The sequence below is a fragment of the Dermochelys coriacea genome, chromosome 3 (genome assembly GCF_009764565.3).
Source record: "Dermochelys coriacea isolate rDerCor1 chromosome 3, rDerCor1.pri.v4, whole genome shotgun sequence".
NCBI classification, from domain to species: Eukaryota; Metazoa; Chordata; order Testudines; family Dermochelyidae; genus Dermochelys; species Dermochelys coriacea.
This window is the reverse complement of record NC_050070.1, coordinates 42,550,123-42,572,212: the sequence shown is the minus strand read 5'-3', so window position 1 is coordinate 42,572,212 and position 22,090 is coordinate 42,550,123. Positions and strand designations below refer to the sequence as shown.

The window sequence follows — 22,090 nt, the reverse complement described above, 5'->3', positions numbered from 1 at the left end:
CAGTGATGGAAAACTGAGAATGATTTAATTGCAGCTCTTTTTTGTTTAGTTTGTAACTGTTCTGATTCTAGTATTTGATTATTTTTTGTGTTAAATGTGTTCTTAGAGAGCTTATATTTCCTTATGGCAAAGGAATTGATCTGTTCATGTAGTTGTTTTCTTGTGCAAGCAGTAGCTGCCAATCAAAACTATGAATAAAATCAGTGCACTTACCCTGTAGATGTCTTTAAAATTCAGTGATGAATCAGGGTATTGTTTTAATTTTATTTTTCAGAAAATAAACCGTGACATTCAACCTCATGACTGAGTAAATCCCTTATGGTATGGAGCTTTAAGCATCTGTTCCCCTGATGCACATGCATAACTCCCATTAATGTTATTGGGAATTACATATATGCATCAAGAGGGGAATGGATCCCTTAGTTTGGCCATAAGTTTTGGGAAGAGGAAAAAAATCATTCTCTGTAATTATAATACTTTATTCCATTCTCTAAGTTCAAAACATTTGAAACTACATTTTCATATTGTTTATTTTTATTATTTTCTTTAATATATTTCTTTTGGGTTTTTTTATTTGTGTACTTACCTGTTTTCAAATAAATATTAGGGCCAGGCCTTTCTCCTAGGCATGAAACATTTAAAGAAAGGGCCAACAAAGCAAACAAATAAACTTCATATTTTAAAACTTCAGTGGAAAGGGCATCAGGGAATACTGGATACTAGAAATGGAACACCTCCAGGAGTGTGTATCCGTGGTCCTATGAGTAACCAAATCACGCCCTCTCATGACGACATGCTCATGAAGGCGAGAAGAGACTCTGGAACTCGACAAGGCTGACCTTACAGTTTGGCACAACTTTGTCTCCAGGAGAAGGGCTTTGAGTACTCCTAAAGAAGACTTGCAGCTTCCCAAATGCACAGGTTCCTAGAGCAGCCTACAGAGACACTTCTCTCCACATCACATCACAATACCTCCACATCTCTGGAGCTGTAGTTACGGAAGGACCAAATTCGAGCTAATACTGCTTCAGCCAGCATTAACTCCTACACAAATTTACAGAAATCAGAGAGCCCAAATGAGGACTACCCCTTCCTGGTTGTGTCCTAAAATAATGTGGATATCAGATCGTATTCAGTCAGAGGAGCTTCACAGGATCTCAAGGAACTAGGACTCAGTGACATGCAGGCGGCACTCACATTGTCTCCCAAGAAAATTCCAAAGAAGCAGGGACATATAGAGGGAACAATCAAGGTTCTAGATTTCATTATATACTTCATTCATTAGCCCATCAAAAAGAGAAAGTATAGATCACCCTAACAATGTATAACTAGCAAGTAAAGGGATTGAGGGCCCTACTCATTAAGATTTTTGTTCCTCCTGAAAGATATGGAGTAAAGATATCTCCAGTTTTCCCAGAACTCTGAACTAGGACTGTTACGTCAGTAAAATATGTGTGTCTGTCTTTTTCAAAATTTTACATCATGTATGAAATTCTACAGTGTCAGAAACTAGACATTTGTAAGAGTGGTGCATTTTCACTTTTTTTAAACCTGAAACCTCTGTGCATGTAGCTAGCCCTCAAAATTGTGTGTTCTTACTATTGTTCTTACTATTGTTACCCTAGTCTTCCTCTCCCCAACCCATTACATTGTGTGTTACCCCACCTGTTACATCTTGCCTTATTGAGTTTCTAAGGGATTGTCTTTTATTGAACTTCTTTACAGTAAATGGCTCAATGAGGCCACATGCCTGATTGGAGCCTCTGGGTGCTACTGTAATGCAAATAAATAGTAATTATACTTTGCCTAAGTGCCTTATGAATTAACATTGAATTTGTGATATATACAGCATACAGTATGTCTTAAATAAAGACTTATCTCTATGGATATATGCCATAATTAAGGCTATGGTTTTGGCATAGAGATCATGATGTTCATGGCAATTGTGAATCTGAATAAAGTCTGTGATGAGCCCAATCTGCACCTCTCCCCTTCAGCACCAGCTTTTGTTCCGCATCACTGAGCCCAGCTTCCCCACTCCAGGAGTTGCAGACCTGGCACTTGTCAGTTGCAGTGACACTCAAGTGTGACACATCCACGCCTCCATAGCTGGAGATGGAGGGGCAGATGGGCCAAACCTGGGTGGCGCTGTGACTACGTGTGTTAGCTCACAATGCCTGGGACAGGACCTGCCATTATGGGATGAGAGTGGGATGGGCTCAATTTCCACCTCCATGCTCCCTCCCCCCACATGACCTATATTGTGTGCATTTTTTTCCGAATCTATGCTCTGAAATTTATTAAATAATTCTGTACCAAAATAGTAGCCTCAGCCATAGATCCCTGACCAAATATGTCTTAAAATTCAACTGGATTTATAAAGCATTTTCACCAAATGGTAGAGCATGCTGACAAGTTAATCCACAGCAAAATAAAAGAGGCCTTGCAACATTAATTTGTTCTTGAAAGTTAAAATGGTAATTTATGTTTCTTACAAAGCCTACATTAAACTTTATATCTCAATTTAAGCAACTCTCTATAGAATTAAATAAATAGGCAGGGACATTGAATATTTTTATTCTGGTCACAAGGCAACTGTAAATATTGAAGAAATCCACTGTGTGGCATTGTTTCTTTTTATTTCAAAAGTATTGTAGGTGTGATTCTTGCTTCAGAAAGCTAGTATGAGGAATAAAGCAGTAAAAATATACAAAAGTTAATCCAAAAGACAGATATTACACATTTAAACTGTTATTTCATATGCATGTTTGTTTTCCCCAAACTCTGGTAAAATAAATAGCATAATTATTTCTTACAACAGCCAGAAACCCCAATCAACCATTTTTTGTGTTATATTTCTAATGTGTATTAGAACAATGAAAGAATAAAAATGATTGCAATTTGGATGGATTATCTTGATTCATAATTAACAAACACAACATATAAACAAAATAGCATGATTTAATCATTGATCTCTTTATTTTAATTACATTTGTGAACATTAAAAATTCAAGTTTTTTGTTTTAGAATTTCACTTCCTCAGATGTTACTTGTAAATACAATAATAATATAAATATTTTCTTAAATACACAAACAAATATGCAACAGAGTCAATTCCTGAAATCATTAATCAGTTTTTACTCATGTAATACTCCCTTTGAGCTAATCATTGAAGTCAGTTGAAGTTTTGGGTTAGTAAGTAGTAAATAAATATTGAGAAAAGACATATATATTTGGGCCACATGTCTGTAAATAAAGTATATGTGATTGTATTAAAATATGATACTTGTAGTTTGAAACTATATCTCATAAAATGTACATTTTGTTCAATACCAACTTTAAAAACATATTTTACTCTATTTACCCTGCAATGTTGGAGTGAAGGCATGTTATTCCGGATTTTCTGAGCCTATGTGTTACAGCAAAGTCAAGATCATATGAAATGCTTGATAACTGAGAACTTAAGCTGAATTTTAATTATCTTAGGCTATTCTGAACCTTGTGTATAATAGGTTTTCAAGTGCCAAAAGTTGTCCATAACTGAAATAACTTCTGCATTGAAAAGAGGAGTAGAGACGTGAATATCTGTAGTAATCCTTATTTCACAAAGATCTCAGATAAATTCTGCAAAAGTAAATCAGTTACCCCTGCTAAGAACAAGGGACTCTTTTCTTCTAAAGAATGTGCCATTTTTTTATTGGGTATATTGATCATGTCCAATGTAATATGTTTTATTCCTTCAGGTCATTCCCCTACTAAAACAGTTGGGAAGCACAAAATTGTCACCTGTAATTAAACAGGCCCTGATCCTGCAAAGGGATCCACGCAGGCTGAATGTTATAGCCACACAGAATCCTACTAATTTTAATCAGAGACAGACTCCCCATTGCAATAAGGGTCTACTTAGGCAGATGGCTTTTTGTTTGTATTTTGCCCCAGATTAGACCTTCATCTTCTAGTATGACAAAAATACAGCTTAATATATATATATATATATATATATATATATATATATATATATATATTAAAATACACACATGCACAAAAATTGAGAAAACAACTATTTACTCCACATTAATGTTCTCCACCAAAAACAGAAAAAAACACTATTTTATACTATTAAGAATTGTGAGCAATTCAGGTTTTGTTCTGTTGTTTTTGGCACCAAAAAGGCATTACTGTGTTTTGGCCAAACTATCAGGAAGACTTGTCTTGTTAATAGACAGCTTTTTGAAATGGACACTAATGGGGACTCACATAGTTGAATATGTTGGTGACGGGTTTCTTTCTGCCATTCATGACATTGATGTCTGGGCATTTTGAGGTAATTGTAAGCATGTATATAATTATAGATGTGTGGCATGTTTGTCTCATGCCACACCTGGGGCCACGACAGTTACGGAAGGACAGTGTTTATCAGGCAGTAAGTGGGAGAAGGTCACTGAGAGGGTTATCAGTGCTGACATTGATGTGTTCTCTATCATACTGCAAAGAAGTAGCTGAGCTGTGAAGAGCAGGCACAAAGCAAATCCCAGTCTTTCTGATTGCTTGGACTTGACATTTAACATATTTTCCCTTTACTTACTTCCTGCAAACACAGTCCAGTTTAATGTGTTTCAGAGTCTTTGGATCTTTTGGGTCTTAGTCATTTTGTTTCCGGATATTAGGACTTAAATTTCCTGTCTTTTCACTTAACCTCACAAATATTCATATTATTTATACAAATATTTATATTCATATTTATATAAATATTCAGACAATTATATATAATTTTATATATATATATATATTTATCTATATCTATCTATCTATCTATATATATATATATAATTGTCTGATAGAGAAACAGGTTTGAAAAGCTGTCTAACTGATCTCATATTTGTATTATATATTTCAACATAAATGTTACTTATTAATATATGTTTGTTTTGTGATTTTTTTTTTAAATTAACATCCAATGTGAATTGATCTAGGGTCTAGGTCACAAAGCTTTGAAGATGTGAATATAGTAAATTAGAATATTGTTTTTGATCATTTGTAGTTTATAAGTAAATAAAAAGAAAAATCCCAAATCCAAAAATTGTCAATGAAAAGATACATTGCATAGAAATACTGCATGGACTTTTAAGATTTCTTTTTCTTGGCTGTAATCTTAATTATAGCGCTACTAAGAAGGCTGTATAATCTAATGGTTAAAGTGGGGAACTGGGAGTTATTCCTGATCTTGCTGATGACTTGATGTTTGCCTTGGGGAAAGCCATCTTGCTTCTCAGTGACTCTGTCTCCCTGTATGTCAAATGGAGTCAATAATTGATTATCTCTGGATAGTACTTTGAATTGCCATAATGGAAGATGTCATATAACTTCTATACATTACATTAGAGGTGCAAAAGAGTAGTAGTAATAATATTAAGTATGTGGCTATTAAAAAGAAAATATGTTAGATTTCTTTATTAGAATCTAATAAAATTGCATAACACATTGTTGGACATAGTAATTTGTACATACATTTACTTCGAACATTTTTTTTACAATGTATTTCCATTAAAAACTGTGTATTGTTTACATAATGGTAGGGAAAGCCATGATGTCACAAGAACAATACTATCACTACCAGACAGTAACTGTTATACAAATATTGCATAATTATATGTAAATTATAAAAAAGAAGTTATGTTATGTAATCTGATAAAAGACAGGAAATTCAGAAATAATATTTCATCCACTCCAGTTTTGCTTGGGTATTATTGGGGAGTCAAATCAATGAATGTTGCTATATTCTATATGTTGCAACACTTATTGGGGAAAGATGTTCCCCTCCATTTAATAGTGTAGAGTGGAAACAATGCCTAAGGATGAAGGATACATGGAGGAGAGCATAGCTATGACACATACAGGAATGTCACCCCTCCTCTGTTCCTAAAGAAGACTGTTCAGGCAACAGTGTTAATTTATAGCTAGACCTGGGGGAGGAGGAAATCAATAAATAGTAAATTTGCCAAAAAATGCATAGGTCACCAAAAGTATTTGTGAATTCAGGCTGAATTTGGGAAATAGTTTTGGTGGAAAAAAGCTTGAAGACCAAAATTATGGAAATCTCAAAACATTGTTTTCATAATACCAATTTTTTTGGAAATTTAGGAATGTCAGTTAAAATCTGGTAGCATGAGACCCTCTAGTGATTGTCTCTTAGATTGAAGTCTCCCTTGATAATGCACCTTTCTTCCCCCCCTCCCATTAGAGATAGGTGCCTAAGTAGCCAGTCATTCTGTTCCCTTGTGTGATTTGCTGGTCTGGGGCAGACACCAACTAGTACCACGTGTTGTGCTTTGTCTATTACAACATTAATCCATTCTTTAGGAACAGAGGAGGGGTGCGTCCATGTATGTATCACAGCTATGCTGTCCTCCACGTTCATGATCATTTGATTCCAAGTTGTCAGTTATTCGGAAACAGATAATGCAGTTTTTGTCTCTCCCCACCCCCTTTTACCTACTCAGTCCTTCCTAAATAGTCCATAACCATTGATTTTACCATTCCACTCATATGAGTCTTCTCACTAAGTTCCAGTAATACTAACTAAGCTGAATTTATGCTCAGAAAGGAACACTTCCAATTTCTCTTTTCTGTTTTCCTTGCACAGGTGCTAGGCAATTAAAGATTTTTCTTCTTCACAGCTGTGATGTTTTTGGGTTCACCCAGGCCAGTAAGGGGGTTGATTTCCATCTGCCTTGTAACCTTGGGTGTCTTGTGGCTTTGTGACTTTGGTCCAGAGCTCTGACCCCAGCAGCCCACAAGTCTCACCCTGGCTTTCCCCCACCTGATTATTACTTGCAGGCTGACCTCAGTATGCTTCCAGCCCCAGATTCTCCCCAAACGTGTCCTACTGCAGGGACCAGTCGTTCATAGTGAACCCTCACAGAGAAAGTGTTAAATTGGCTACCCATATAGAGTCAGTAAAACACTCCAACTGGCCAGCTTTCTAAAATCACACACTTTACTGAACTTGCACAGCACCGATGATTTATAATGAAAGCAAAACAAGTTTATTAACAAAAGAACATGGATTAAGTTACACCCAAGTAAAGGGGATAAAAGTAGAAATGGTTACAAGCAAATAAAGTGAAAACAATCATCTAAAAGACTAAAATTTGATCTAACAAGATAAAGTCTTTTTTCAAGATGGATTCTCTCACCCACAGTCTCCTTTCCAGCTTTTGCTAGTCAGGATCCAACACAAAGATCAAATCACTTGGTTCAGTTACTTCCTCAAGTGAAGTATACAGATGGAGTCTCTTTCTGTTCCTTATATCCCCAAAGGATTGTCTTTGTTTTACAAGTCAGGAAGGCCTCCTATACCACTTTGGGGTGAAGGAGCCATGTTAATTATCTGTATCTTGAATTCAGGATCAAGATAACCACCATTGGTTTAGCTTGGTGGCATTGTTTACTGCTAATATGTAAATTGAGGTAAACCCACATTCCTTTTTCTAGGACAGACCTTTGCCTGGGCTAGGCTGTTTGGTCTTAAACAAGTTCTAGTAACATCACTGAGAGGGAATTCATAAATTCACATAAAATGTTAAACCATGCATTTTACAATAATAATAACCAGCATGTCATGAGCTTTCATATGATACCTTATACAATATATTTGGATAAATACCATGACAAGAGTGTTTGGTGTAGTAAATTGGATGGGTCTGATGAGAGTCTACCTATGCCAATGGGCTCTTAGGGTCACAACATCATTTGGTGTGTGGTATAAATTCTGATGGAATAAATGGGCTCAGAGATTCAAAGGTATTAATGTGACCCTTAATGCAATACATGTTTCACTGTTTTAAGTACATAGACATTGGCCTGCCTTGTCCCATGGCAACAACCTCCATTATTTGTATTAAACTTTTAAAAATTAAAGATACAAAAAAGAAGGAAAAACAATGAAAACAGTTGAAATGTAAAGTAGTAAATATGGCTCTCATTTTTTTTAAAAAAATAACCCTTATTTGCTTTCTGTTTTGCTGTAGAGAGTTTACTTAAGGTAAAAAAACAGGGTTTGAATCATAGAATCCTAGAATGGAAGGCACCTTGAGAGGTCATCTAGTCCAGTCCCCTGAACTCATGGCAGAACTAAGTATTATCTAGACCATGTTGTCCCTAGCCTCTGTTTCTCAGAGGGTGGAGATGGATGGCAGGAGAGAGATCACTAGATAACTACCTGTCAGGTTCACTCTCTCTGGGGCACCTGGCATTGGCCACTGTTGGTAGACAGGATACTGGGCTGGATGGACCTTTGGTCTGACCCAGTAATGGACGTTCTTATGTTATTCCTGACAGGTGTTTGTCTAACTTGCTCTTAAAAATCTCCAGTGATGGAGATTCCACAACCTCCTACGCAATTTATTCTATTTCTTAACTACCCTGACAGTTAGGAAGTTTTCTCTAATGTCCAACCTACACCTCCCTTGTTGCAATTTAAGCCCATTGCTTTTTTTCCTATCCTCAGAGGTTAAGAAAAACAATTTTTCTCCCTCCTCCTTGTAACAACCTTTTATGTACTTGAAAACTGTTATCATGTCCCCACGCCCCCTCAGTCTTCTCTTTTTCCAGACTAAACAAACCCAATTTTTTCAATCTCAGAGGTCATGTTTTCTAGATCTTTAATCATTTTTGTTGCTCTTCTCTGGACTCTCTCCAATGTGTCCACATTCTTCCTGAAATGTGGACACCCAGAACTGGACACAGTACTCCAGTAGAGGCCTAATCAGCTCAGAGTAGAGCGGAAGAATTACTCCTCGTGTCTTGCTAACAACGTTCCTGCTAATACGCCCCCAGAATGAAAGAGAAGAAATAAGGTGGGGGAAGATAAAGGACACACAAAAGAGGGAATGCCACACAGAAGATGGTGATGGTGGCAGCCATGATAACATTCTCTCCTTTAAACCAACTCTTCCTCCAGCCATTTTAATCTCTCCCTGAAATGTCTTTTTTGAGGACCCCAAAAAGAGGTGATAGGCAGAATAGAACTTTGTCCACAAATTAGGTCTAATTGCTGACACAACACCAATTTTGGTTGGTTATTTTCCAATTCCATTCTCCCTTGTTTTCTCAGTCTTGATTTCAACACAGTCCTTAGGTGATATCAGTAAAGTTTTTATCTGGAATAATTATTTTTTTTCCTGTCTCCTTTTCATATCCCTTCTGTCATTTATTGTTAAAGGTGGTAACATTTTGTAAACTGTTACCCACTTTCCAGCAATTGAGCGAACAAGTTGGGTAGGACTGCTATATTCCAATTACTATATTAGGTGTCTTTATTAGTTTTGTTCTCCACATCTTGATTTTGCATTCCCTTCTTTACCCTTCCCTTTTCTTCTTAGTGTAATGCCCTCTTGACTAGTCTAACCAGCCTGTCCCATAGAGGATTGGTTTCTCTTCTGTTGAGATGGAGACCATCCAAACTGTGCACCCGCTATCCCCATGTAGTGGACCAATATTCCACAATACCAAAACCGTCTACCTTACTCTACTTATGAAGCCAGTCATTTATGTCCAGAATCTTCTACCTTCTGTTTTCCTTTGCTCACAAGAAAGGAAAGATCTCTGAGAAGATCACTTGGACATTCTACTCCTTCTGAATTCTCTGAAGTCATCTATTAACTGTTAGTTATCCTGTGAAGCATCATTTTTAGTGTCAATATCCACCATGACCAATGGATCCTTGCCTACCAACTTCAGAATCCTGTCCAGTCTTAAAATCACTCATCTTGTGTCTTGGCTCTGGGAAGACAGCAGACTGTCCTACTGCCTGCTTTCTCTTGAAGAGCATTCTTTCCATTCTTCCAAAGATAGTTTGTCTTCCTTGGATAATTGGAGATCTCTTTATTGGCTCCTGTTTGCCTACCCAAATGGTTAGTAATGTATCTCAATTACTATAAATGGGCCAAAAATGGGCCTTCTCATTCAGGAGGAGAGAGAGAGAGAGACAAATAATTTGAATTAATATAACTTACCAAATACTTCCTTTGTGGGAAAAACTGATGTGTATGATTCCTGCTACTTAAATATCTGCACTTGTCCCCAGTTTAGTTCAATGCAGAGAAAAACTAAACTAAAATGAATCACAATTCAGAGCCCTGATTTGTTTTTAATGGAACGTATTAGCCAAAAAAGACCAAAGAAGCCTGTTTTATTTTGTTTTATTGTACTTGTTTTACTGATCCTTCCAATTAGTTTTCATACACTTCTTGTTCAATCTATGCATGCTGCTTTCAGTGTGCATCTAAGTGAATTGAGCCTTAAGACACCATGAACATCCTTGAAGAACCAAAGTATGGTTTGAAATGTTCAAGCCTGAAGGCATTATTAAAACAGAACTATAAGAAATTGATGCAAGGCTTCAGTGAGAAACCCTCTGGTGGAGCCCTCTCAGGGGCAGCAGATCTGTCAGACGGAGCAGACTCAGAACTATCTGCAGCAAGTACAAGTGGGAGAGGGGGTGATGAGACCACACTGGGACTAATCAATACCCACAGGACACAAAACTGTGAAGGGGAGACCACCCCACTCTCGGGGGAACCAGGCTCCATGTGATCTCCACTCTATCCTTCAGTTCTATTATCTTGGGAATCATAGACACTCCAGGGCAGAATCAGCCCAGGAGCATAGATTTATCAGGCAGGATCAAAGTGATTAGCATATTGTCAGACACTGAGCTGCAAAAGATATGCTGTTCCACACAGGAGAAAGATTTCAGTATACCTAATAATTTATAAGCTTAAATATGGTTAAACAGCAGCAGCAATTCTATGCTTTTCTTTCTACACTACCTCCACATTGAATTTGAAGTCAAGTTCAAGGCTTTGGTCCTTACCTTCAAAGCTCTCCTAGCTACTTAAAGGACTGCCTCACTCAGTGTGAGCATGACCAACCATTACAACTGTGTTCCTCTGGAACAATGGATATGTCAACTTCCATAGTGAGACTTCTGAGCACAAGAGAGAGCAGCTGGCCCAGAACTATGAACTCCTTTATGGAAAATATTAGAATGACCCAAATCTTACTAACTTCCTATCAGAGTGTAAAACCTAATTTTTGGTGATGAGCAGTAGATAAATAGATGTCTAGAGGCATAAGGCTAAAACCTTGTCTGTATCAAAAATGGTAAATAGCATTATCTGAAGCACAATTATATTTTTGTAGAAAGACTAAGTTCTCAGAGGATAATTTGAGATATTGTTGCATGATGAACCATCTGGAACAACAGACTCCAAAATGTCACATATCACAGTAAGGCCAAATATCATATAATTTCTGCACTAAACATTCTGTCAAGTCACACTTACAGTCACCAAATGGGTTAGATTCCACTAGAAAGCAGTAAGAGCTGTAGCATTTAGTGGGATTTAGCATGCGAGTCACTGAAGTGAAGGCTATACAGTAACACTGCCAAAAAGGCATCATTTAACTGGCCGTTCATTGAAAGATATGCCAGAAAATGCTGAAACCCATTCTCACACAGTATAAAAGTTCCATTCTGCTCTGTTTTCTCCCCATGGCACTCTGATACAATTAAATCAAATAAAGAAAATATTAAACTTCCTTCATTTATACATAGATTACTTCATGATTATTATCCATGCTAATTCCTCCTTGACTTTAATGAAAGTTGTTTAAATTCATTTAATGTGAAAGTGTTTTATTGGCTATACACCCGAGAAGTCTTGTATCCATTTTTTATTCTGTCATGTATATGGTATAATACACACTTATTAAATGTATTCCTATTTGAGAAAATAGGTATGAATAACTGAAGCATAAGACTAAGACTTCCCACACTGTTTATAAACCATTCCCCATTTGCAGGATCTTTTTACACAAATGCAGAAAACATGCCCAGATTTTCCTGTGCAGTTTGGAGAATACCAAGATTCCTTATAGCTACAGTCCATAGCATAGAACACAGAAACTATTATAGTTGATTTGCTGCTTGTTTGTAGGGTTTTGTATTAGTTGTTTTGTTTTCAGATACACATATGTATCTTATAGCAGAATTGAATCTTAGTATTAAAATAAGAAAAGAAAGAAAAGGGAAAAAAAACCTTTGAAAAATGAATGCTGTACATGTTCTGTCCTAAAACAAATTAAGCTGTTCCCACAAATGTATGTGTTTCACATAAACTAAGCTTTGCACATAAAATAGACAATATTAAAATACACTATGAGCCTGACTTCAATTGGCAAGGGTCACGCTGGGTCAGTGACTTGAGCCTTTTTTTAATTTGTTTTGGAGGATGCCATCTTGTTCACCAGAATCACAGCTTTTAGTTAAAAAAGAGAGAGAAAACCTACATCTCCAAGTCCTTTTGTGAAGAAAGCTTAAAAACATGAAGCAAATGTAACCAATGAAATAATGTGTGCACTGCCCTCTTCATCTTGATGGGACCTTAGCTCAGATGGCAATTTGAATGTTAATATTGTTGACTGTTTCACTGCTGGTCTAAGCATATAAGAAAGGATCATATATAGAAGTGGCAGCTCATTTTAGTGCCACGATTGGGTGCCACCGTAGGAGAATACCAACACTCCCCCCCCCCATACACACACACTCTAAACCATGGAGCCAAATGGTCAGAGAGGAGAAGCATCTGAGCCCCATCAAGAGGGAATGAATCCTGCCAAGTATAGTGTGACATCCAAGTCTTCCATTCCCATGCCAATCAACGCAAGGTCCTCAAGGTTGGAAGTCTGGTAGTGAATGGAGCTAGGTGAATTTTTTTGTTTTGTTTTGGCAAATAATAAATTTGCTAAAAAATGCATTGTTAGGAGACTAAACCTATTCTCAAATTCAGGTTGAATTCAGTGAATAGTTGAAGGGGAAAATAAATGTGAACTGTCAAAATGTTTCATTTTGACATTTCATTTTGAATTAACACTGGAAAATGTTTCATTCGACTCAAATGAAATGTTTTGGTTTTAGTGAGAAAAAAAAGAAAAAACCCTCAGTTTTAGTTCAAAACAAGCCCCTCCACCTTCTTTTCCCCCTGATTTATTTTTAATTTGGCCACGGGTGAGGGGGGGAAATCACTCAGCTCTAGTGGTGTGGAGGGGCCAGGAAGTTTCCTTTGTGGCAACCCCTTCTACTGGAGGGTCTCTGAAGACTCAGGCTGACCATTGCAGGAGTTATATTTAGGACCCTACCAAATTCACAATCCATTTTGGTCAATTTCACAGTCATAGGATTCTGAAAATTGTAAATTTCATTATTTCAGATATTTAAATCTGAAATTTCATGGTGTTATAACTGTAGGCTTCCTGACCCAAAAAGAGATAGGGGGTTTGCAAGATTATTGTGTGTATGGGGGTCACAGTATTGCTACCCTTACTTCTGCACTGCTATGGGTGATGGCACTGCCTTCAGCGCTGGGCAGCCAGAGAGCTGTGGCTGCTGGCCGGGAGCCCAGCTCGGAAGGCAGCACCAGGCGAGCAGCAGCACAGAAGTAAGGATGGCATGATATGGTATTGTCATCCAGCTATCCAGCTCTGAAGGCAGCATAGAAGAAAGGGTGGCAATACCATGACCTTCCTACAATAACCCTGCAATCCCTCCCAGTATCCTCTTTGGGTCGGGACCACTGGGTCCCGTGGTTTGAGAAACGCCAGTGAAATCTGTATAGTATAGGGTAAAAGTACACAAAAGACCAGATTCAACAGATGAGACCAGATTTCATGGTCTGTGACATGTTTTTTTAGAGCCATGCAGTTGGTAGGGCCCTAATTATATTCAATTTTTATTATCTGGCTTTTTTTTCCAACCTTGAGGGCTAGAAACATTTTTAATGAGTTTCTGACTTCATCACGTGACTCTGGGAGCAGCGATCTAAGGCAAGTGCCTATGCTACATATGCCTCAATTTTTCTGGGTGCACTGAGGGGGAACAAATCTTGAGGGGCCCAGTTGAGTGCATGATTATATTATGAACTTATGTGCAACCTACTGTGAATGAAAAGGAGTACTTGTGGCACCTTAAAGACTAACAAATTTATTTTAGCATAAGCTTTCATGAGCTACAGCTCACTTCATCAGATGCATGCAATGGAAAATACAGTGGGGAGATTTATATACACAGAGAACATGAAACAATGGGTGTTGCCATACACACTGTAACAAGAGTGATCGGGTAAGGTGAGCTATTACCAGCAGGAGAGCGGGGCTGGCTTTTGTAGTGATAATCAAGGTGGGCCATTTCCAGCAGTTGACAAGAATGTGTGAGGAATAGTGCGGGGGAAGGGGGAAAATAAACATGGGGAAATAGTTTTACTTTGTGTAATGACACATCCATTCCCAGTCTTTATTCAAGCCTAAGTTAATTGTATCCAGTTTGCAAATTAATTCCAATTCAGTAGTCTCTCGTTGGAGTCTGTTTTTGAAGTTTTTTTTGTTGAAGAATTGCCACTTTTAGGTCTGTAATCGAGTGACCAAAGAGATTTAAGTGTTCTCCAACTGGTTTTTGAATGTTATAATTATTGATGTCTGATTTGTGTCCGTTTATTCTTTTATGTAGAGACTGTCCAGTTTGACCAATGTACATGGCAGAGGGGCTTTGCTGGCACATGATGACATATATCACATTGGTAGATGTGCAGGTGAACGAGCCCATGATAGTTTGGCTGATGTGATTAGGCCCGATGATGGTGTCCCCTGAATAGATATATGGACACAGTTGGCAACGGGCTTTGTTGCAAGGATAGATTCCTGGATTAGTGGTTCTGTTGTGTGGTGTGTGGTTGCCGGTGAGTATTTGCTTCAGGTTGGGGGGGCTGTCTGTAAGCAAGGACTGGCATCTCTCAAACTCCACACTGCATTGACACTTTTAGGAGGAAGAAAAAGCAGAAACATATCCCACTTTAAAATCAATTTAATTTAGTGTAACAAATAAAACAATAAAAATACTAGGCACAACTAGGCACAAAGTGAGATCAAACTAGTTAGAGACTTAAAGGATAACAAGAAATCATTCTTCAAATATATTAGAAGCAAGAGGAAGACCAAGGACAGAATAGGCTTTTTTCTCAGTGAAGGAGGGGAAAACAACTGCCATTTCCACATTTTTTGTAGAAGTGCAAATTGATTTTTTTGTTTCAGTTTTCACCAAAAAGTTTAATAGTGATTAGATGTCTAACATAGTGAATGCCAGTGAAAATGAGGTAGGATCTAGTCTAAAATAGGGAAAGAACAAGTTAGATATTACTTAGACAAGTTAGATGTCTTCAAGTCACCAGGGCCTGATTAAATACATCCTAGAATACTTAAGGAGATGACTGAGGAGACAGATGAGCTATTAGCGATTATATCTGAAAAGTCATGGAAAACCGGAGAGATACCAGAGGACTGGAAAAGGGTAAATATAGTGTCAAGATATAAAAATGGAAATAAGGACAACCCAGGGAATTACAGACCAATCATCTTAACTTCAGTACGTGGAAAAATAATGGCACAAATAATTAAACAATAAGTGTACAAACACTTAGGAGAAATAAGGTGATAACTAACAGTCAGCATGGATTTGTCAAGAATAAATGTTGTCAAACCAACCTAATAGCTTCCTTTTACAGAGTAACAAGCCTTGTAGATAAGGGGAAAGTGGTAGATGTGGTATATATTGACTTTTGTAACACTTTTGATAGTCTCACATAACCTTGTCATAAACTAACTAGGGAAATAGAACCAAGACAGAGCTCCTGTTGGATGGGTCCAACCAGTCATAACTAGTTGGAAAACCATTCCCAGAGAGTAGTTATCACTGGTTCACAGTCATGATGTAACGGCATGAGTGGGGTCCTTCAAGGATCAGTTCTGAGTCCAGTTCTGTTCAATATCTTCATCAATGGTTTAGATAATGACAGAGAGAGTACACTTATAAAGTTTGTGGAAGATACCAAGTTGGGAGGTGTTGCAAGTGCCTTGGAGGATAGGATTAAAATTCAAAATTATCTGGACAAACTGGAGAAAGGGTGTGAAGTGAATAGAATGAAATTCAATAAGGACAAATGCAAAGTTCTCTACTTAGGAAGGAACAATCAGTTGCAAACATACAAAAGTGGAAATGACTGTCTACTCAGAACTATTGTGGAAAGAAATCTGGGGTCCATAATGGATCAGAAGCTAAATATGAGTGAACAATGTAAAACTGTTGAAAAAAAACAGACATCATTCTGGGATGTATTAGCAGGAGTGTTGTAAGCAAAACATGAGAAGTAATTCTTTTGCTCTACTACACCCTGATTAGGCCTAAACTGGACTATTGTGTCCAGTTGTGGCCGCCACATTTCAGGAAAGGTGTGGGCAGATTGGAGAGAGTCCAGAGAAGAGCAACAAAAATGATTAAAGGTTTAGAAAACATGACCTATGAGGGAAGATTGAAAAAACTGAATTTGTTTAGTCTGGAAAAAGAGAAGACTAAGAGGGGACATAATAGTTTTCAAGTGCAAGATAGATTGTTACAAGGAGGAAGAAAAATTGTTCTCGTTAACCTCTGAGGATAAAACAGGGAACGATGTGGGGCTTAAATTGCAGCAAGGACAGTTTAAGTTGGACATTAGGAAAAGCTTCCTAATTGTCAGGTAGTTAAGCACTGGAATAAATTGCCTAGGAGGTTGTGGAATCTCCATCATTGGAGATTTTTCAGAGCAGGTTAGACAAACACCTATCAGGAATGGTCTAGATAATTCTTAGTCCTGCTATGAGTGGAGGGCACTGAACTAGATAGAGATCCCTTCCACTCCTGTAATTATAGGATTTGATGGCTCATTGTCAGCACACAAGACTGGCTTTGAAAGGCAAAGAGGAATTGTTTCTTTATACTCCCTACAGCTTCCATTAAATCTTAAGCTTTGCTGAGCTATTCCAAGTGCTCCACACTGCCTCTATGTGGGAAGTCGCGTTTTACTTCCTATGAAAAGGTATTGGTTTTGCTTGTTTGTTTTAAATCTACTTTGCTTAGGTAGCCAATGCAGTTGACTCTTAATCGTTTCTTGGTAACAGATTTGTGTATGAAAGGAACAAACAGAATTGAGGTTCTAAATGTGCTGAGGGAGCTTCATTATGTCATCAGACACATGCCCTTATGGTTAGTGAAATCAAGTTGGGAGATACTGGGCCTATTATTTTAGATTCTTCGTTTCCCAGAGGAAGAGCAATATTTTCTCTCAAATGAATGGCGATTTAGACATGTCCTCTGCATCTTTTAGGGTTACTGATCTGCTGATTATTATTCTAACTCTAAGCATCCTTTACTGGTGAAGATTATCAACCAGATTGTGGTGGAGCAATTTTGATGTCATCTGGAGTCCTCAGATTTCATCAATTCCTTTCAGTCTCTCTTTCAGCTTTAGTAGAGAACTGCAGTGTAACTAGTCCTTGTTGACTGATGACCTCCTAGTGATGAACACTAGTTATTTGTTAGTCTGAGATTTTTTTTAGATCTTCATCTCATCTGAGGTAGACCGTGTTGCTTGACCAGTACTGTTTTTTTTTTTTCCTTTCCAGAAAGCAGAAGGATTGAAGGAAGTCTCCAAAGACAGGACAGGATAGCTTATGATTTAAACTAATTGATAACCTTTAGTTAAAGAGTATGTTTAATAATCCCATAGCAAAAAATGTTCCTGTGGTACACATTAGAATCTTTGCATATAAATATTGCCATTTGGATTTTGTGTGAAAATTCTGAGCACTTTAATGATAGATTGAACATTTTAAGCACAATTAAGTTTAATATTAAATAAATGAAATGTGATTTTTAACTAATTTGTAACTGTCTGTTTTCTGAAATACACTGTGAAGAACTCATAAACAGAATAGAGAAGAGTTTTCATTTACTTACCCATACCTTTTCAATCTTTGTATTTATATTTTTCAGCTGTAGGCCTTGCTGCTTGTCCAGAACCAATACTTCCTAGCAATGGCATCAAAACAGGAGATAGATATATGGTGAATGATGTTTTGTCTTTTCAATGTGAGCCAGGATACACATTACAGGTACTCATTTTCTTTTTCTTCAAAACATAGTGTGTTATGGATTGTAATACAAAATTTTGGATTTTAACTAAAGACTGTTGTCTAAGAGTAATGAATCCTCACCAGCTAGTAGCTAGAAACTATTCAAGATGGATAGATAAACACAGCAATAGCTAAAATTTGTTCTCCAGTGAATAAATTTGTCATCAGACTGGCAGTGTTAACAGAGAGATAGATGATTAAAAGGATTTGGAGACTGAAATGCATTCTCTCACTTCTAGAAGTGGTTCCTCTAAGTCAGTGTTTCCCAAACTTGGGACGCCACTTATGCAGGGAAAGACCCTGGCGGGCCTGGCCAATTTATTTACCTGCCGCGTCCGCAGATCCTGCTAATCGCGGCTCCCACTGGCCGCGGTTTTCTGTGCCCGGCCGATGGGGGCTGCGGGAAGTGGCAGCCAATACGTCCCTTGGCACATGCCACAGGTGGCGTCCCAAGTTTGGGAAACAGTGCTCTAAGTGAAATTTGAGGCACATTGATGGGAATATATAGTACAAATCTCAGTGATATTAGTCTCTAAGGTGCCACAAGTACTCCTTTTCTTTTGGCGAATACAGACTAACACGGCTGCTACTCTGAAAAAAGGTGCAGTCATTATATACTGACACATAAAGAGAAGGGAGTTACGTCACAAGTGGAGAACCAGTGTTGACAGGGCAAATTCGATCAGGGTGGATGTAGTCCACTCCCATTAATTGATGAGGTGTCAATACCAGAAGAGGCAAAGCTGCTTTTGTAACGAGCCAGCCATTTGCCTGTGACAGTTACATGTGAATCCCAAACTAAAGTTTCTTTCCTTGTCTTAATGGATCCTAATGTGTAGTTACTCTTCTGGTTTCCTATTTTGCTCAGTAAGGCAAACAAATTCAGATCAATAAATATAGTATTAGGGAAATACAATTACATATTCATAATTAAGAGCTGTATTCATTAGGAAATGAGTTATGTGAAACCTAAGCATGAATAATCTATTTATATCCCTCTCTCTAAGGCTGAAAAAAGTCTGTTGTGGTTAATTCAGTCCTTTCTCCCAGTTTGTGGCCTTGGTTTGCTCAGTTGCAGTTGTCCTGTTATGGTGACCTGGGATTTCATAATCAGAAGTTCCTTTACAATACCATGGTATATTCTCCCCTAGGTACACATTTATTTTTGACCTGTTTTATTTCCATATAAATTCAGAACTCAACTCAACCTTTACTTTGGAGTCAGGTTATATATATATATACTGTGAGTATATATATATACTCATATACTGTGACACTTTCCAGGAAGCATATAATAGCTGTTTAGTCTTCTCCTGCAGAATCCTATACGAAAGATCTGAATACTTTTCAGAACTGTTGAAATTGCTATTAAAATGTACTGATTCTGCCCCAATAGAGCATTTAAATTTTTATGCATCTCAGCATGTCTTTCTCAGGCAGATACCAGCAATGGACTTATAACTCAGCTAGGCCAATTGCTTGAACTGAATAAGGGATCATAGAATCATAGAATCATAGAATATCAGGGTTGGAAGGGACCCCAGAAGGTCATCTAGTCCAACCCCCTGCTCAAAGCAGGACCAAGTCCCAGTTAAATCATCCTAGCCAGGGCTTTGTCAAGCCTGACCTTAAAAACCTCTAAGGAAGGAGATTCTAGCACCTCCCTAGGTAACGCATTCCAGTGTTTCACCACCCTCTTAGTGAAAAAGTTTTTCCTAATATCCAATCTAAACCTCCCCCATTGCAACTTGAGACCATTACTCCTCGTTCTGTCATCTGCTACCATTGAGAACAGTCTAGAGCCATCCTCTTTGAAACCCCCTTTCAGGTAGTTGAAAGCAGCTATCAAATCCCCCCTCATTCTTCTCTTCTGCAGACTAAACAATCCCAGCTCCCTCAGCCTCTCCTCATAAGTCATGTGCTCTAGACCCCTAATCATTTTTGTTGCCCTTCGCTGTACTCTTTCCAATTTATCCACATCCTTCTTGTAGTGTGGGGCCCAAAACTGGACACAGTACTCCAGATGAGGCCTCACCAGTGTCGAATAGAGGGGAACGATCACGTCCCTCGATCTGCTCGCTATGCCCCTACTTATACATCCCAAAATGCCATTGGCCTTCTTGGCAACAAGGGCACACTGCTGACTCATATCCAGCTTCTCGTCCACTGTCACCCCTAGGTCCTTTTCCGCAGAACTGCTGCCGAGCCATTCGGTCCCTAGTCTGTAGCGGTGCATTGGATTCTTCCATCCTAAGTGCAGGACCCTGCACTTATCCTTATTGAACCTCATTAGATTTCTTTTGGCCCAATCTTCCAATTTGTCTAGGTCCTTCTGTATCCTATCCCACCCCTCCAGCGTATCTACCACTCCTCCCAGTTTAGTATCATCCGCAAATTTGCTGAGAGTGCAATCCACACCATCCTCCAGATCATTTATGAAGATATTGAACAAAACGGGCCCCAGGACCGACCCCTGGGGCACTCCACTTGACACCGGCTGCCAACTAGACATGGAGCCATTGATCACTACCCGTTGAGCCCGACAATCTAGCCAGCTTTCTACCCACCTTATAGTGCATTCATCCAGCCCATACTTCCTTAACTTGCTGACAAGAATGCTGTGGGAGACCGTGTCAAAAGCTTTGCTAAAGTCAAGAAACAATACATCCACTGCTTTCCCTTCATCCACAGAACCAGTAATCTCATCATAAAAGGCGATTAGATTAGTCAGGCATGACCTTCCCTTGGTGAATCCATGCTGACTGTTCCTGATCACTTTCCTCTCCTCTAAGTGCTTCAGGATTGATTCTTTGAGGACCTGCTCCATGATTTTTCCAGGGACTGAGGTGAGGCTGACCGGCCTGTAGTTCCCAGGATCCTCCTTCTTCCCTTTTTTAAAGATGGGCACTACATTAGCCTTTTTCCAGTCATCCGGGACTTCCCCCGTTCGCCACGAGTTTTCAAAGATAATGGCCAAGGGCTCTGCAATCACAGCCGCCAATTCCCTCAGCACTCTCGGATGCAATTCGTCCGGCCCCATGGACTTGTGCACGTCCAGCTTTTCTAAATAGTCCCTAACCACCTCTATCTCTACAGAGGGCTGGCCATCTCTTCCCCATTTTGTGATGCCCAGCACAGCAGTCTGGGAGCTGACCTTGTTAGTGAAAACAGAGGCAAAAAAAGCATTGAGTACATTAGCTTTTTCCACATCCTCTGTCACTAGCTTGCCTCCCTCATTCAGTAAGGGGCCCACACTTTCCTTGGCTTTCTTCTTGTTGCCAACATACCTGAAGAAACCCTTCTTGTTACTCTTGACATCTCTTGCTAGCTGCAGCTCCAGGTGCGATTTGGCCCTCCTGATATCTTTCCTACATGCCCGAGCAATATTTTATACTCTTCCCTGGTCATATGTCCAACCTTCCACTTCTTGTAAGCTTCTTTTTTATGTTTAAGATCCGCTAGGATTTCACCATTAAGCCAAGCTGGTTGCCTGCCATATTTACTATTCTTTCGACTCATCGGGATGGTTTGTCCCTGTAACCTCAACAGGGATTCCTTGAAATACAGCCAGCTCTCCTGGACTCCCTTCCCTTTCATGTTAGTCCCCCAGGGGATCCTGGCCATCTGTTCCCTGAGGGAGTCAAAGTCTGCTTTCCTGAAGTCCAGGGTCCGTATCCTGCTGCTTACCTTTCTTCCCTGCGTCAGGATCCTGAACTCAACCAACTCATGGTCACTGCCTCCCAGATTCCCATCCACTTTTGCTTCCCCCACTAATTCTACCCGGTTTGTGAGCAGCAGGTCAAGAAAAGCGCTCCCCCTAGTTGGCTCCCCTAGCACTTGCACCAGGAAATTGTCCCCTACGCTTTCCAAAAACTTCCTGGATTGTCTATGTACCGCTGTATTGCTCTCCCAGCAGATATCAGGAAAATTAAAGTCACCCATGAGAATCAGGGCATGCGATCTAGTAGCTTCCGTGAGTTGCCGGAAGAAAGCCTCATCCACCTCATCTCCCTGGTCCGGTGGTCTATAG

General features: G+C 38.8%; 1 protein-coding gene across 1 annotated transcript in view; it reads left to right on the top strand.

Moving 5' to 3' along the window:
* CSMD1 (CUB and Sushi multiple domains 1) overlaps positions 1–22,090 on the top strand; it is a 2,060,919-nt gene that overhangs the window by 1,775,359 nt on the left and 263,470 nt on the right. Inside the window, 1 exon segment of the mRNA XM_038396611.2 lies at positions 17,921–18,039. Within this exon segment, the coding sequence (XP_038252539.2) occupies positions 17,921–18,039 (119 nt within the window).